The sequence below is a fragment of the Hemitrygon akajei genome, chromosome 9 (assembly GCF_048418815.1).
Source record: "Hemitrygon akajei chromosome 9, sHemAka1.3, whole genome shotgun sequence".
Taxonomy (NCBI): Eukaryota; Metazoa; Chordata; class Chondrichthyes; order Myliobatiformes; family Dasyatidae; genus Hemitrygon; species Hemitrygon akajei.
The window spans coordinates 76115785-76130153 of NC_133132.1; the positions used below are offsets into that span (position 1 = coordinate 76115785).

At 40.9% G+C, this 14369-nt stretch overlaps 1 protein-coding gene across 1 annotated transcript in view; it reads left to right on the plus strand.

Moving 5' to 3' along the window:
* The window catches only part of rngtt (RNA guanylyltransferase and 5'-phosphatase), a 335310-nt gene extending 327102 nt beyond the window's left edge, over nucleotides 1-8208 (plus strand). Inside the window, exon 16 of the mRNA XM_073056388.1 lies at nucleotides 6417-8208. Coding sequence (XP_072912489.1) covers nucleotides 6417-6577 — 161 coding nt within the window. The 3' untranslated portion in view covers nucleotides 6578-8208. The remainder of the gene's footprint in view (nucleotides 1-6416) is intronic.
* The last annotated feature ends 6161 nt before the right edge of the window (nucleotides 8209-14369 follow it).

Below are 14369 nucleotides of genomic sequence, written 5' to 3' on the forward strand. Positions count from 1 at the left end.
TCTCTGTCCCCTGCACCAGTCCCTCAGCCAGAAATTCATCTGGTCTATCTCTCTATTTCTGACCTCACTAGCAAATGGCACTGCAAATACCTCATGCCTTGTATGTTCTTCATTGTAACATGTACAACACCCTCTGGCTGTTCGTCTTCCATTCCAGAATTTTCTGCAGCCGCTCAGAGACATCCTTGGCCATGGCACTGGAAAGTAACGCACCATCCTGACATCTCTTCAGTGGCCAAATTATCGCCTGTCCTCCTAACTATCAAGTCTCCTATCACTATCACCCTGTCTGACTGCACTGTTTCCCTCAAGCCTCAGAACCAGTCGCAGTACCAGAGATCTGTCTGTTGCTGCTAAAAAAAACATTATCCAAAGAGATAAACCTGTTTAGCCACAGGAGAACCCTGCACTGTCTGTGTATTCCCTTTACTCTTCCAGGTGGTCACCCATCTATCTGATGCTGCTACCTTTGGCGAGACTTTCTCAATAAAAATCTCATCTGTGATGTTCTCAGAATTCCAGATCATCCTGAGTACATTCACCTCAGTTCTATTTCCTTGTCATTACCTGCAGTTGGGTGCACTTCCATGGATGGTGTCATCAGGGATTTGGGAAGTCATCCATGACTTCCCAAATCCATGGTACATGAATCTTCCCTGATCATAAACCATTTTTTGACTGATTATTGTCCTCTAATCAAGACTGCCAGCTTTCTTTATATTGAATATAATCCTTGTTGCTGATTTTTTCCCTACGCCTTCCACCCTTGTTGGGATTGCTAAAATAACTTAACTCGTTACGGCTTTGTTAAAGCTCATCAGTCTCTCTCTCACTTTCATCTGACATTCATGATGTGATTACATTTATCATAAGATTTTGATGATGTTAAAATACAGAGGCACCTGAACTGAGCTTGCTGACTAATGCAAATTATGTATTAATGATGCATCAGTGTAGTGGACTGAAGGGCCTGTTTTCCCTCTTTACAAGTCCATAACACTATTACAAATAGCTGAGGACTGTTTAAAGGGATACAGTGTTACCTGTAAATCTTCAGGCTTTTAATCTCAGCAAGTAAGAGATAAAATTGGAATCTTTAAGCACTTAAAATGAGCCCCCTTTTAAAAAGCTGTATTATCTGTTTATTGCCAGGTAATAGTGATAATTTTCCCTTCAATGATGCTGAAATATTTCTGTGTATAACTTAGTAACTTATTGTTGGCTAGAATACTTGTTTTATTAGGTATAAAGCTGCAGTGGTGTGAGTTACATCCCAGTGGTGATCTTGCATGACTTTGCAAAATTTATTTTGTGTGATTTTTTTTCAAGTTAACGCACATAGTTTGTATTGCAGTGAAGCCAGGCTTGTTTTACAAACTGTTGGATAAATTGAAGATAAACTGCTGACTATGCAATAAAATTATTGCACAGTTCCATGTAAAGAGGGAAGAAAATAGGAACTTGAGTAGCCTAGATCCAGACATTCCATTTTATTATGTAGATAAAACCCACAAACAGCTAGAATGAAGATGAAGGGAATTGAACAGCAGATGAATCAGGCTTGTGTCTGTGAAAATGCTGTTTATTTGGTCAATGGAAGATACCAACTTGAAATTATTCTGTTAAAAGGCAGGTCATAAACTAAGATCTGTCAGCAATAGAGCTGAGCCAGGCATAGAAGTCTCACAAATTGTAGCATGCAGGGAGGAATGTTTGAAAAAATGTTTTGTGTTTTATTTTAAACCTGTTTTAAAGTGAATTTTTTATGTAGCATCTTAGTGTGTTAGTAAAACAAAGGCCTATTAACCCAGGAACTTTTTAACTGAAATCTGGATGAAAGAGCATACCAGGCTTTTGCAGCCATCAGGCCCTGTCGATCAAACACCTGTTATCATATTTAAGTGAACCTAAGTAATAATACAGTGCCCTCCTAGATTGACTTTACTCGGGGTGAAGACAGGCAAGACTGCACAGGCGCATGACGTCAGCCAGGAGAGCAGGAAAAGTTTAAAAAGACTGCCATATCCAGCAGGCAACGTTCAGAGCGGGCAGTGGAGTGAGAGGTAGCGGAGAGATAGGGCTTTGGCTCAACGGGCTTAGGTGGTAACAAGGCGAGGTAGGTTTGTCTGTGTTAATAGTGGAAAGGAAGTATGTGTGTGAGACCGGTTTTCTGTGCTCGGTGTCAGATGTGGGAGGTCCTGGAGACTCCCAGCCTCCCGGGCGGCCATATTTGCACCTGGTGTGTCAAGCTGCAGCTCCTGAGGGACCGTGTTAGGGAGCTGGAGCTGCAGCTCGATGACCTTCGTCTGGTCAGGGAGAGTGAGGAGATGATAGAGAGGAGCTATAGGCAAGTTGTCACACTGGGGCCACGGGAGACAGACAAGTGGGTAACAGTCAGGAGAGGGAAGGGCAAGAGTCAGGTACTAGAGAGTACCCCTGTCACTGTATCTCTTGACAATAAGTACTCCTGTTTGAGTACTGTTGGGGGGGGGACAGCCTACCTGGGGGAAGCAACAGTGGCCGTGCTTCTGGCACAGAGTCTGGCTCTGTAGCTCAGAAGGGTAGGGAAAGGAAGAGGATGGCAGCAGTGATAGGGGACTCTATAGTTAGGGGATCAGATAGGTGATTCTGTGGACGCAGGATAGGAACTCGGATGGTAGTTTGCTTCCCAGGTGCCAGGGTCCAGGATGTTTCAGATTGTGTCCAAGATATCCTGCATTGGAAGGGAGAACAGCCAGAGGTCGTGGTACATATTGGTACCAATGACATAGGTAGGAAAAGGGAAGAGGTCCTAAAAACAGACTACAGGGAGATAGGAAAAAAGTTGAGAAGCAGGACCACAAAAGTAGTAATCTCGGGATTACTGCCTGTGCCACGTGACAGTGAGTATAAGAATAGAATGAGGTGGAGGATAAATGCATGGCTGAGGGATTGGAGCAGGGGGCAGGGATTCAGATTTCTGGATCATTGGGACCTCTCTTGGGGCAGGTGTGACCTGTACAAAAAGGACAGGTTGCACTTGAATCCCAGGGGGACCAATATCCTGGCGGGGAGGTTTGCTAAGGCTACTGGAGAGAGCTTAAACTAGAATTGTTGGGGGGTGGGAACCAAACTGAAGAGACTGGGGAAGAGGCGGTTGGCTCACAAATAGAGAAAGCTTGGAGACAGTGTGTGAGGGAGGATAGGCAGGTGATAGAGAAGGGATGCGCTCAGACCGACAGTTTGAGATGTATCTATATTAATGCAGAGAGTATTTTGAACAAAGCGGATGAGCTTAGAGCGTAGATCAGTACTTGGAGCTATGATGTAGTGGCCATTACAGAGACTTGGATGGCTCAGGGACAGGAATGGTTACTTCAAGTGCCGGGTTTTAAATGTTTCAGAAAGAACAGGGAGGGAGGCAAAAGAGGTAGGGGCATGGCACTGTTGATCAGAGATAATGTCACGGCTGCAGAAAAAGTGGACATCATAAAGGATTGTCCACGGAGTCTCTGTGGGTGGAGGTTAGGAACAGGAAGGGGTCAATAACTTTACTGGGTGTTTTTTATAGGCCGCCCAATAGTAACAGGGATGTCGAGGAGCAGATAGGGAAACAGATCCTGGAAAGGTGTAATAATAACAGAGTTGTCATGATGGGAGATTATAATTTCCCAAATATCAATTGGCATCTCCCTAGAGCAAGGGGTTTAGATGGGGTGGAGTTTGTTAAGTGTGTTCAGGAAGGTTTCTTGACATAATATTTAGATAAATCTACAAGAGAAGAGACTATACTTGATTTGGTATTGGGAAATGAACCTGGTCAGGTGTCAGATCTCTCAGTGGGAGAGCATTTTGGAGATAGTGATCATAATTCTATCTCCTTTACAATAACATTGGAGAGAGATAGGAACAGACAAGCTAGAAAAGCGTTTAATTGGAGTAAAGGGAATTATGAGGCTATCAGGCAGGAAAATGGAAGCTTAAATTGGGAACAATTACAGGGAAAAGTACGGGAAAAATGTGGCAAATGTTCAGGGGATATTTATGTGGAGTTCTTCATAGATACGTTCCAATGAGACAGGGAAGTTATGGTAGGGTACAGGAACCATGGTGTACAAAGGCTGTTGTAAATCTAGTCAAGAAAAAAAGAACTTATGAAAAGTTCAGAGATCTAGGTAATATTAAAGATCTAGAAGATTATAAGGCTAACAGGAAGGAGCTTAAAAAGGAAACTGGGAGAGCCAGAAGAGGCTATGAAAAAGCCTTGGCAGGTAGGATTAAAGAAAACCCTAAGGCATTCTACAAGTAGGTGAAGAGCAAGAGGATAAGACGTGAGAGAATGGGACCTATCAAGTGTGACAGTGGGAAAGTAAGTGTGTATGGCACCGGAGGAAATAGCAGAGGTACTTAATGAATACTTTACTTCAGTATTCATTATGGAAAAGGATCTTGGTGATTGTAGTGATGATTTGCAGCGGACTAAAATGCTTAAGCATATAGATATTAAGAAAGAGGATGTGCTGGAGCTTTTGGAAAGCATCAAGTTGGAGAAGTCGCCAAGACTGGATGAGATATACCCCAGGCTACTGTGGGAGGCCAGGGAGGAGACTGCTAAGCCTCTGGTGATGATCTTTGAATCATCAATGGGGATGGGAGAGGTTCCAGAGGATTGGAGGGTTGTGGATGTTGTTACTTTATTCAAGAAACAGAGTAGAGATAGCCCTGGAAATTATAGACCAGTGAGTCTTACTTCAGTGGTTGGTAAGTTGATGGAGAAGTTCCTGAGAGGCAGGATTTATGAACATTTGGAGAGGTATAATATGATTAGGAACAGTCAGCATGGCTTTGTCAAGGGCAGGTCGTGCCTTTTTGAGGATGTGACTAAACACATTGATGAAGGAAGAGCAGTAGATGTAGTGTATATAGATTTCAGCAAAGCATTTGATAAGGTACCCCATCGAAGGCTTATTGAGAAAGTAAGGAGGCATGGGATCCAAGGGGACATTGCTTTGTGGATCCAGAACTGGCTTGCCAACAGAAGGCAAAGAGTGGTTATAGGCAGGTCATATTCTGCATGGAGGTCAGTGACCAGTGGTGTGCTCAGGGATCTGTTCTGGGGCCCTTACTCTTCATGATTTTTATAAATGACCTGGATGAGGAAGTGGAGGGATGGGTTAGTAAGTTTGCTGATGACACAAAGGTTAAAGGTGTTGTGGATAGTGTGGAGGGCTGTCAGAGGTTACAGCGGGACATTGATAGGATGCAAAACTGGGCTGAGAAATGGCAGATGGAGTTCAACCCAGATAAGTGTGAAGTGGTTCATTTGGTAGGTCAAATATGATGGCAGAATATAGTATTAATGGTAAGATTCTTGGCAGTATTGAGGATCAGAGGGATCTTGGGGTCCGAGTCCATAGGACGCTCAAAGCAGCTACGCAGGTGGATTCTGTGGTTTAAAAGGCATACGGTGTATTGGCCTTCATCAATCGTGGAATTGAATTTAGGAGCCAAGAGGTAATGTTGCAGCTCTATAGGATCCTGGTCAGACCCCACTTGGAGTTCTGTGCTCAATTCTGATTGCCTCACTACAGGAAGGATGTGGAAACCATAGAAAGGCAGCAGAGTAGATTTACTAGGATGTTGCCTGGATTGGGGAGCATGCCTTATGAGAATAGGTTGAGTGAACTCAGCCTTTTCTCCTTAAGGTGTCGGAGGATGAGAGGTAACCTGATAGAGGTGTGTAAGATGATGAGAGGCATTGATCACGTGGATAGTCAGAGGCTTTTTCCCAGGGCTGAAATGGTTGCCACAAGAGGACACAGGTTTAAGGTGCTGGGGATTAGGTACAGAGGAGATGTCAGGGGGTAAGTTTTTTACATGGAGAGTGGTGAGTGCGTGGAATGGGCTGACGGCAACGATAGTGGAGGCGGATACGATAGGGTCTTTTAAGAGACCTTTGGATAGGTACATGCAGCTTAGAGAAAGAGGGCTATTAATAATTTCTAAGGTAGGGACATGTTCGGCACAACTTTGTGGGCTGAAAGACCTGTATTGTGCTGTAGGTTTTCTATGTTTCTATAAATTCTTGGAATTGGATTACAGTATATGCTGTTGAAAGGCATAGGTTTAACTTGAGATGTGGCTGGTGTTTGTTGTGTTCAGCAACAATTCAGGATCTGTTTTACCTCTTTTGTTTATGAAGGTATCCATTTTCATTTTTTTCTGTGATTAACAATGAGACTAAAATAGTTATATGTTTTTAAAGTCTTCAGAACATACTCAAAACATGAGGCTAACATAGGTACAAGGATAATGCAGGCCTAATTTCTGAGGCTAAATTGTAATTAAATAGATACAGGTATTCCATCTCATTCATGTTTATGTATGTGAAGCTGTACTGGCATTGTACTAAATGTCTGATTCCCATCTTTTACCAGCTGTCTGCAATAGTATCACTAATCCAGTTACGAAGGAATTCCTCTTCGAATTCATTGAAAGGAATCAAGTGGCCGAAAGAGAATCACGGAAAAGATCACTGGATATGGACTCTGAGCTAATGCCACCACCACCTCCGAAGCAACCAAGCTATGCTTTGTAAGCAATAGATTTGTAGACAGTATCTTTGTAAAATGATTCAAATATAGAATCATTGTTTTTGCAGGTCTGCATAGGCTGACATCTAAACTATTTTCTCTGGGACAGATGTTTGCAGATTCTCTTGAACATCAATAGTTTTTTTCTCAATTCAGCAAACTATAATTAAATAAAAATGTTCACCAACTAAGTGCAGTTATTAATTTTCTTTGCATTTCCAATATTTTGGTTAATTCAGATTGTCTTTGGGTTCTTTCATTACTGCACTCCAACTTTTAGTCCTCCTCCTAAACAGTGGATTCCAGTTAATTGGGGCACATTGGCACAAGTACATTTTGTCCAATTAATTAGCTGCCTCAGTTAGCCAAAGTTTCATGGGCATAGTTAAAAACATATAGAAAAAGACAAACTAGTAACAAATTTTCTGTTTAAATGTAAATACAGAACAAATTAGAACACTGACAATACTACTACAGCACTATAAAACTGTAGGCCTGATTGTCGTCGATAGAGGGATTCATCCAGAGTATGTTGCCGTGTTCTTTTGATTGACTCTATTGGAACAAAATCAGCCCAGACATCTGGTGCAGATAATGGACTGCCTTCATACAGTACATTCAAATTCTCCTAACTTGTTGAAGTAGTGAAATCGTTTTGTTTTCACTCCCGGCTGTTTCTGGGATCTCCAAGCCTGAATGCTTGAAACTGCAGTGAGGAAAGCAGTTTTGAATTGTCTTACTGCTTATTTCTCACCAACTATCAGTGTTAAAAGTCACTGCTTTTTCACGTTTTTACAGATGTAAACGGCGCTATTTAAAAACTTTTCACTCAAGCAGCACTGTGGTATCTAATGGCCACAAAAGTGCACCCGACTGACACTAGTTTAAAAATACCAACAACAGTCTCCTGTCCCAATTAAGCAGCACTCTAAATAAACAAAGTGAATCCCAGCAATTTTCTCGATCCATTTTTGTTCTTTCAGAGTTGCCCCAAATAAGCGGCTGCCCTGATTAACTGATGGCCCAATTAACTGGAATCCACTGTATTTACAAGAAATTGCAATTGTATACAGTAAGTATTCTGTGGAGAAAAAAAAACACTTTATTATGCAATTTAATTCGACTTCCCCAATCCTATGGAGCTGTTTGCCTCCAATCGTTTTTGCAGTTTGTTGTAAATATAAAACAGATTAACTTATCATACAGTTTTTTAAGAGCTTTATTTTTAATATAGTTTTAACCCACAGACAATGCAGACCAAAAAAAAATTGAGGGTTCTTTGAGTACCGTTTCATTTCAAAGAATGGATATGAACCAAATTTGCGTTAATGAAAAGTGAATAAAGATTTCTCCACCAAGCCCACCACCTTGCTCCATCCACCAAGACTGTGTATTTGCTTTAATTTAAGACGTTAGCTGAAGTGCATCCCTCACTCCATATACTTTCTTCTGACTCACTTAACTTTCATGTTTTCTTTTTTAAAATTATGGAGGAGTTGATGTAAACATTTGCAATAAGTGTCAATAAAAAGACACCTCCTTCCTTTAAGATGAAGTGTGTTGGATTATGCAATTTTTAGGAAAACTTTGTCGCCTCTTTTTGTCTTGTTAATTAAAAATACAAATGTTTCAAGTTTTTCGCAAGGTCTCTTATTATTTTGTTTTACGTACTGTATTCTCAAGCTTGTAGTGAATACATTTATAATCACACTGATATAATTTGTTTTAATAACTTGCTGTGCAACTAAAATAGTGAAATTTTCTGTGTAGTTACATCAGACTGAATATTATTTCAGGGAATTAACAAAGTAATTTATTTTAAAGAAATGGTTTTACTCATGATAACCAAAACAAAACTTCAGAGATGCATTTCAGACAAAAAAAAGAGATCATTTTACTGGACTTAACTTCCACAGTGAATTGGATAAGTAAAATGCTGCAAAATGTGAAATTGTATTTTGTATTAAATGTGTGTTTTTTCCCTTTCCTTTGATCCCTAGCAGTGGTAGTATATGATCACAGTTTCTATCAGTTGAAGTAGTTGCTGTGGGAGGAAAGTGGGAACTGAAAAATACTGCAATACTTTTGTGTTTTGAGTTGCAGTGTAGACAAGCAGCAAAAGAGATATCCTATCTTTGGTTTATTTAGCTCAATATACAAATTATTATGCAAATAGTGTAAGTCTTTTGTTATTTCATGGAATATAGGAACGTTTTGGAATTGTAGATGAGATCTCATTGAATATGGTTGAAGACGTCCATTTTGCACTATCGTGGTCCACATAAAAATGCCACTTTAAACTGCACATCTGCCCACACATGACCTTCATCCCTCAAATCTCTGCCTGTTCTTGTGTGTCTAAGTGCCTCTTAAGCTTTTTTATCGTATCGGCTTCCAGTGTCAGCTTGTTCCAGGCACCTGTGTTGACTGTTCATCAGTGGAACTAAGTTAGGAAATTCACTATGCAACTTGTAACTAATTGAAGCTCGCACTTTATTGTCTCTGCACAAGCAACTGTGTTGGCCCTGGGTCAACAACTTAGAACATGAATTCTATTGTTTCCTCTGTACCAGTACTCCCTCAGGCCACTTTTCCAATTTATGTCACGGAAATGGGGGATCGCCATTAGCCAGATGATCAATCCTTTCTTTGCCCAGACCCTGGCATGGGGGTTCTTTCTTGCAACTCTTTAGAGAGATATTGCATTCCAGTGTCATTGGCTGTAGGTCATGTGTCTGACCTTTAACACCTTCTTATTGGCTCTACTCCAGGCCAGCATCCATTTATTGCCCTCTTCCTAGCAAGTGACAATCAGTAATTTATGGTTCTTTGTTCTCTTCAGTAACCAGCTCGAAATTACTCCATGTAGGCACCAATCCCAACATTCACAACCCTGCATGTTATATCAAAGAACACCTCACAAATAACTTCTTTGGAAATGATCTCTAGTTCAGCAGATTACCTGAAACATCTTTGTGTCTACTTTAAAACACAGAAAGCAAGGTAACTTCATCTCACAAAAACAGTTCCACAAAATGGTGACCTCCATCTTCAAGCACATGGCAGGAACAAATACAATTGATCTGGTCTGCTTCCATTGTTCTTGACCCATTCAAGGTTGACATTTTCTTCCATATTTTAGGTTCACCATGGTCAACACCTGCCAGTTACAGTATGTCAAATGAAATTGCTGTGTAAATCTCATTTAACTTTCACACCTTAAACTGATGTGTTCAATTAAAAAAAAATTCTACCCTTGGTTAAGACCCTGATTAGCTGTCCTGTCTACACCTCTCATAATTTTATATTCTTCAATCAGATCACCTGCAGCCTCTGAAGTTTCAAAGAAATCTATTCAAGTTTATCCAACTTCACCTTAGAGCTAATATTCTCTAAGCCAAGTATTATTCTGATGAGCCTCCACCACACTCTCCAAAGCCTCTACATCCTTGCTGTAAGCCAGTGACCAGATCTGCACATAATCCTAAAAAAAGTCTAACCGAAGTTTTATATGTCTGCAACGTGACTTTCAGATAGATGAAATTAAGCATGCTTTACTATCCTGGCTATCACTCTCAGGGGCTTGTACCCCTTGCTCCCCCTGTACATATATACTCCTGAGGACCTTGCCATTTGTTGTATATTTTCTTCTTAAATTTGGCACTATTTATTTTTGTAAATTATAGTAATTTTTATGTCTTGCATTGTATTGCTGCTGCAAAACAGCAAATTTCACAACATATATCAGTGATAATAAACCTGATTCTGATTTTGGCTTCCAAAAGTGCAACTCCTCATAATTGTCTAGCTTAGACTGCATTTACCCTTTTACAACTGCTCAATCCTTTGACAACCTTTCTTATTATTCCCAACTCTGCTAATTTTTGTACCTTCCACAAACATGTTTATCAGCCCAGGTATATTTTTGTTCCAATCGTATATCAGAAACAACTGAAAGCACTGATCCTTGTGGAATACAACTAGTGACAACTATTATTCGTCATCATTTGCACTTTTATTGGTTGGTCTTTTGTGTGTGTGTGTGTGTGTGTGTGTTTATTTTTGTGGATTTTATTATGTTTCTTTGTTTTGTGACTGCCTGCAAGAAAATGAGTCTCAAGGTTGTAGAAGAGAAGAAGAAAGCCCTTAACTCTGAGTGGAGTCATCTGGACGCAGTCGTGACGGTGTTTTTTTTAGCAGGCTTTCTTGTTTTTACGAGTTCGAGTTGCTAGCTGGATGCTCAACCCAGCACGGATGGAAAGTGTGCAAGGGAGCTGGCTGGATTCGAACTCGGGAGCCTTCGCTCTGAAGTCCAGCACTGATGCCACTACGCCACCAGCCGGCCATCTCAAGTTTGTATGTGATATATATCTTTGATAATAAATTTAAAAAACTTTGTATCCAGTCTACCATGTCACTATGGATTCCTTTGCCTTAAATCTTCTTGATCAGCCTAGAAAAAAGGACCTTATTAAAACTTAACTGAAGTCCATGTGTACAACATCCACTGCCCATCCTCATTTATCATCCTCATTGCCTCCTTGAAAAAGACCTCAAATCAAATTTGTAAGAGATAACCGCCCTGCCCATGTCCATGCTGACCATCCCCAATAAATTGTTGCTTATCCAGATGTGAGGAGATTCTATCCCTAAGGATTCTCTACATTAATTTTCCCACCACTGAAGGAGGTTCATTAGTCTATAACTGTACCTATTGCCCATCTTAAACGGCAGAAAAACATTGGCTGTTCCCTAGTCCTCTGGGATGTCCCTATGGCTAAAGAGAATACAAAGATTTCTGTCAAGACAGCAGCAATCTCCTCCCTTCCCCTTCTCACTAGTCAGGGATAGATCCAATAAGGCTTTTAATTCTTTCATATCTTAATGCTCTTCAGGAAACCTGTCACCACCATCTTCTTGATACCAATTTTCTAAAATATCAGTCCACCCCTACCTCACCTCTGTATCTGACATTTCCTTGGAGAATACTGATGCAAAGTACTTGTTTAGTACCTGGTCTAATTCCGCCAGGCATAAATTCACATCTTTGTCCTTACGTCATTCTACCCTCTCCCTGGTTACACTTTTTTTTTGTAATTATGCATAAAATGCCTTGGGATTCTTTTCAATCTCTTTGATGCCCCCTTTAACCCCAGATTCCCTGTTTAAAGTTTTCCTGCCTGGAGGGTTCTGTCTGATTTCAGCTTCTGAAACCTTACATGTGTTTCCCATTTCTAAATCTGTAACCTCTCTCATCACCCCCACTTTCCTCACAGGACCATGATGGTCCTAAATACTGACCAGCTGGCCTTTAAATGACTCCCGCATGTCAGACGTGGACATGCCCAATAACAGCTGTTTCTAATCTACTGTCCCCATCTCCTGTCTTTTGTAATATTCTTCCTTTCCCAATTAAGTAACTTCCTCCCAAGGTCTAATGTCATCCTTATCCCTAACAATCCGAAAGCATTACAGAATTATGACCACTGCTCTCAAAATGCTTTCCCACTGAAACTCTGATCAGCTGGCTAAGTTTATTTGACTGGGAAAATTAAAGTTACCCGCTATCCTGTTCCTTTTATACCCTTCCATAATCTGCCTATTTCTCTGTCCCTCTATCTCCTGCGGGCTACTGGAACACTTATATACTGTATATCTCCATCTTAACGACTGCACCGTTCTTATTCCTGAGCTGTACCCATATTGCCTCACTGAATGACCCCTCCAGGGTATCCTCCAAGTACTGCTGTGACATTCTCCTTGATAATAGGGCAAGTCCTCAAACATTTCTACATGCTTCTGTCATATCTGAAACATCTGAATCTGGGAACACTGGGCTACCAGTGCTATTCTCTCAACCAAGGGGTTCCGTATACTACTCCAGGCTCTAATCTCTCCTACCCTCAATATCATTGCGAGATATCATTGATGCTGCGAGAGATTGTTCGATGTGGAGAACCATGATCGCCCAAGCGTGTAACATGCAAGGCACATAAAAAAAGAAAGAAGACCCTTAATATTCCCTGATTTGAAGTAAATACAACAGCTCACCACCCCCCACTATGCTCATTTACCTGGTTCTCATTTCAGACTTACCTAAACTTTTCGTTATCCTCTTTACCTCTACTTGCTGACCAACTAATCTGGTTCCCAACCCCCTGCGATGCACACCTCCGGGCAAAGTTATTGGTGCCCCTGCAGCTTAAATGCAATCCATCTTTCTTGTATAGGTTACACCTGCCCTGGAAGAGTCAAGTTATCCATGTCCCTGAAACCTCCTGTCTGCACCATGCTGTCTTCTTATTTGTTGCAACACTGGCATGTAACACAGTGAGTAATCTTGGGATTACAGTACTATAGGTACTCCTTTTTAACCTTCTGAAATTCTCATCTCTCTTCCTGCCTATGAAAATGTACCAGTCTGGACTATGACCTCTGGTTGCTCACTCTCCCCTTTCAGAGACATCCTTAACCCTAGCACTAGGGAGGGAATACACCATCCTAGGAACTCGCTCAGAGACATCTGACTGGAGAACCCATTCACTATTGCTTGCCAAGTCCTTGATGTATAACAGAGCCAGTTCTGGTGCCAATGATCTGACTTGTGATTTCCCTCTGAGAGATTATATCCTCGAACAGTGTCCAAAATAGGATAAGTGTTTGTGCAGGTAACAACCACTGGCAAATCTTGCTCTACCTGTCTGCTCCTTCTGGCGATAACCCATCAATCTGACTAAAACTTTAGTGTGGTCACCTCCATGAAATTCCAGTCTACAGCACAACACTCTCTGCTTCCTGTGTGTTTCCCAGTGAGGACAAATCCCTGGGTTCTGAGAGCAGCTGCAGTTGGACACTTGCTGCACAATAGTCATCAGGGGCACTAGGCGTTTCTATTTCCCTGAGATTGATCATGTGTGGATCCTGTTGCACGTGGGCATGGGTGTTCTCCTGATTTCCCCTTCTTGAAGTCTACAATCAATTCCTTGGTATTACTGATTTTAAGTATAAGATTATTGTGATACCACTCAATAAGCTGATCTATCATCACCATCTGAAATTCTGCCAACAGTTGTATCATCAGTGAGCTTATGGTGTTTGAGCTGTGCCTAACAACAAAGTCTTGAGTGTAGGGACAATGGAGCAGTGGGCTAAGCTCACATCCTTGAGATGTGCCTGTATGCCAGCAAAGAGGCGTTATTCCAATCTGCATTGACTGTGGCCTCCTGACAAGGAAGTCGAGGATCCAGTTGGTTTTGCATGCAGCCAATACAGCATTTCACATTGATAAGATAATTTTCTGTCGTCGTATGTCTTTATGATTTCCACACAGTATGCACAATAAAAATTTTCAAGCAGTTGCTGTAAGGTCTTTAATATGTGACACACCCTCTGCCATTCCACTCCATCACTTGCAGAAGGTTCTGCATCAGATACAACTTTTGAGGGAAAATGCTCTTGATTATCTAGATAATAGATTAAAAAATTGAGGTAATAGTATTTTTTGGAGGGGCTTTCTATATGATTTTTCTTAAAATGATGACATTGACCAAAAAGAGACTTTATTAATATAAATTGCAGCCAATTTATCCTCAACCTTTGCCTACCATAAATTTAATGTCTTTTCAAAACAATATGAATTTCATTCTAGGGATTATGACTCATAGTGAATACTAGTGATTCTGACAGCTTTATGTTGTTTTGTTATTCATAATTCATCCTCATGCAAAACAGAGGATCTCTGAATAGCTATCTAATTTATAGGAAAGCCTTTCAGGTTGATGGATTACCCGATACAGG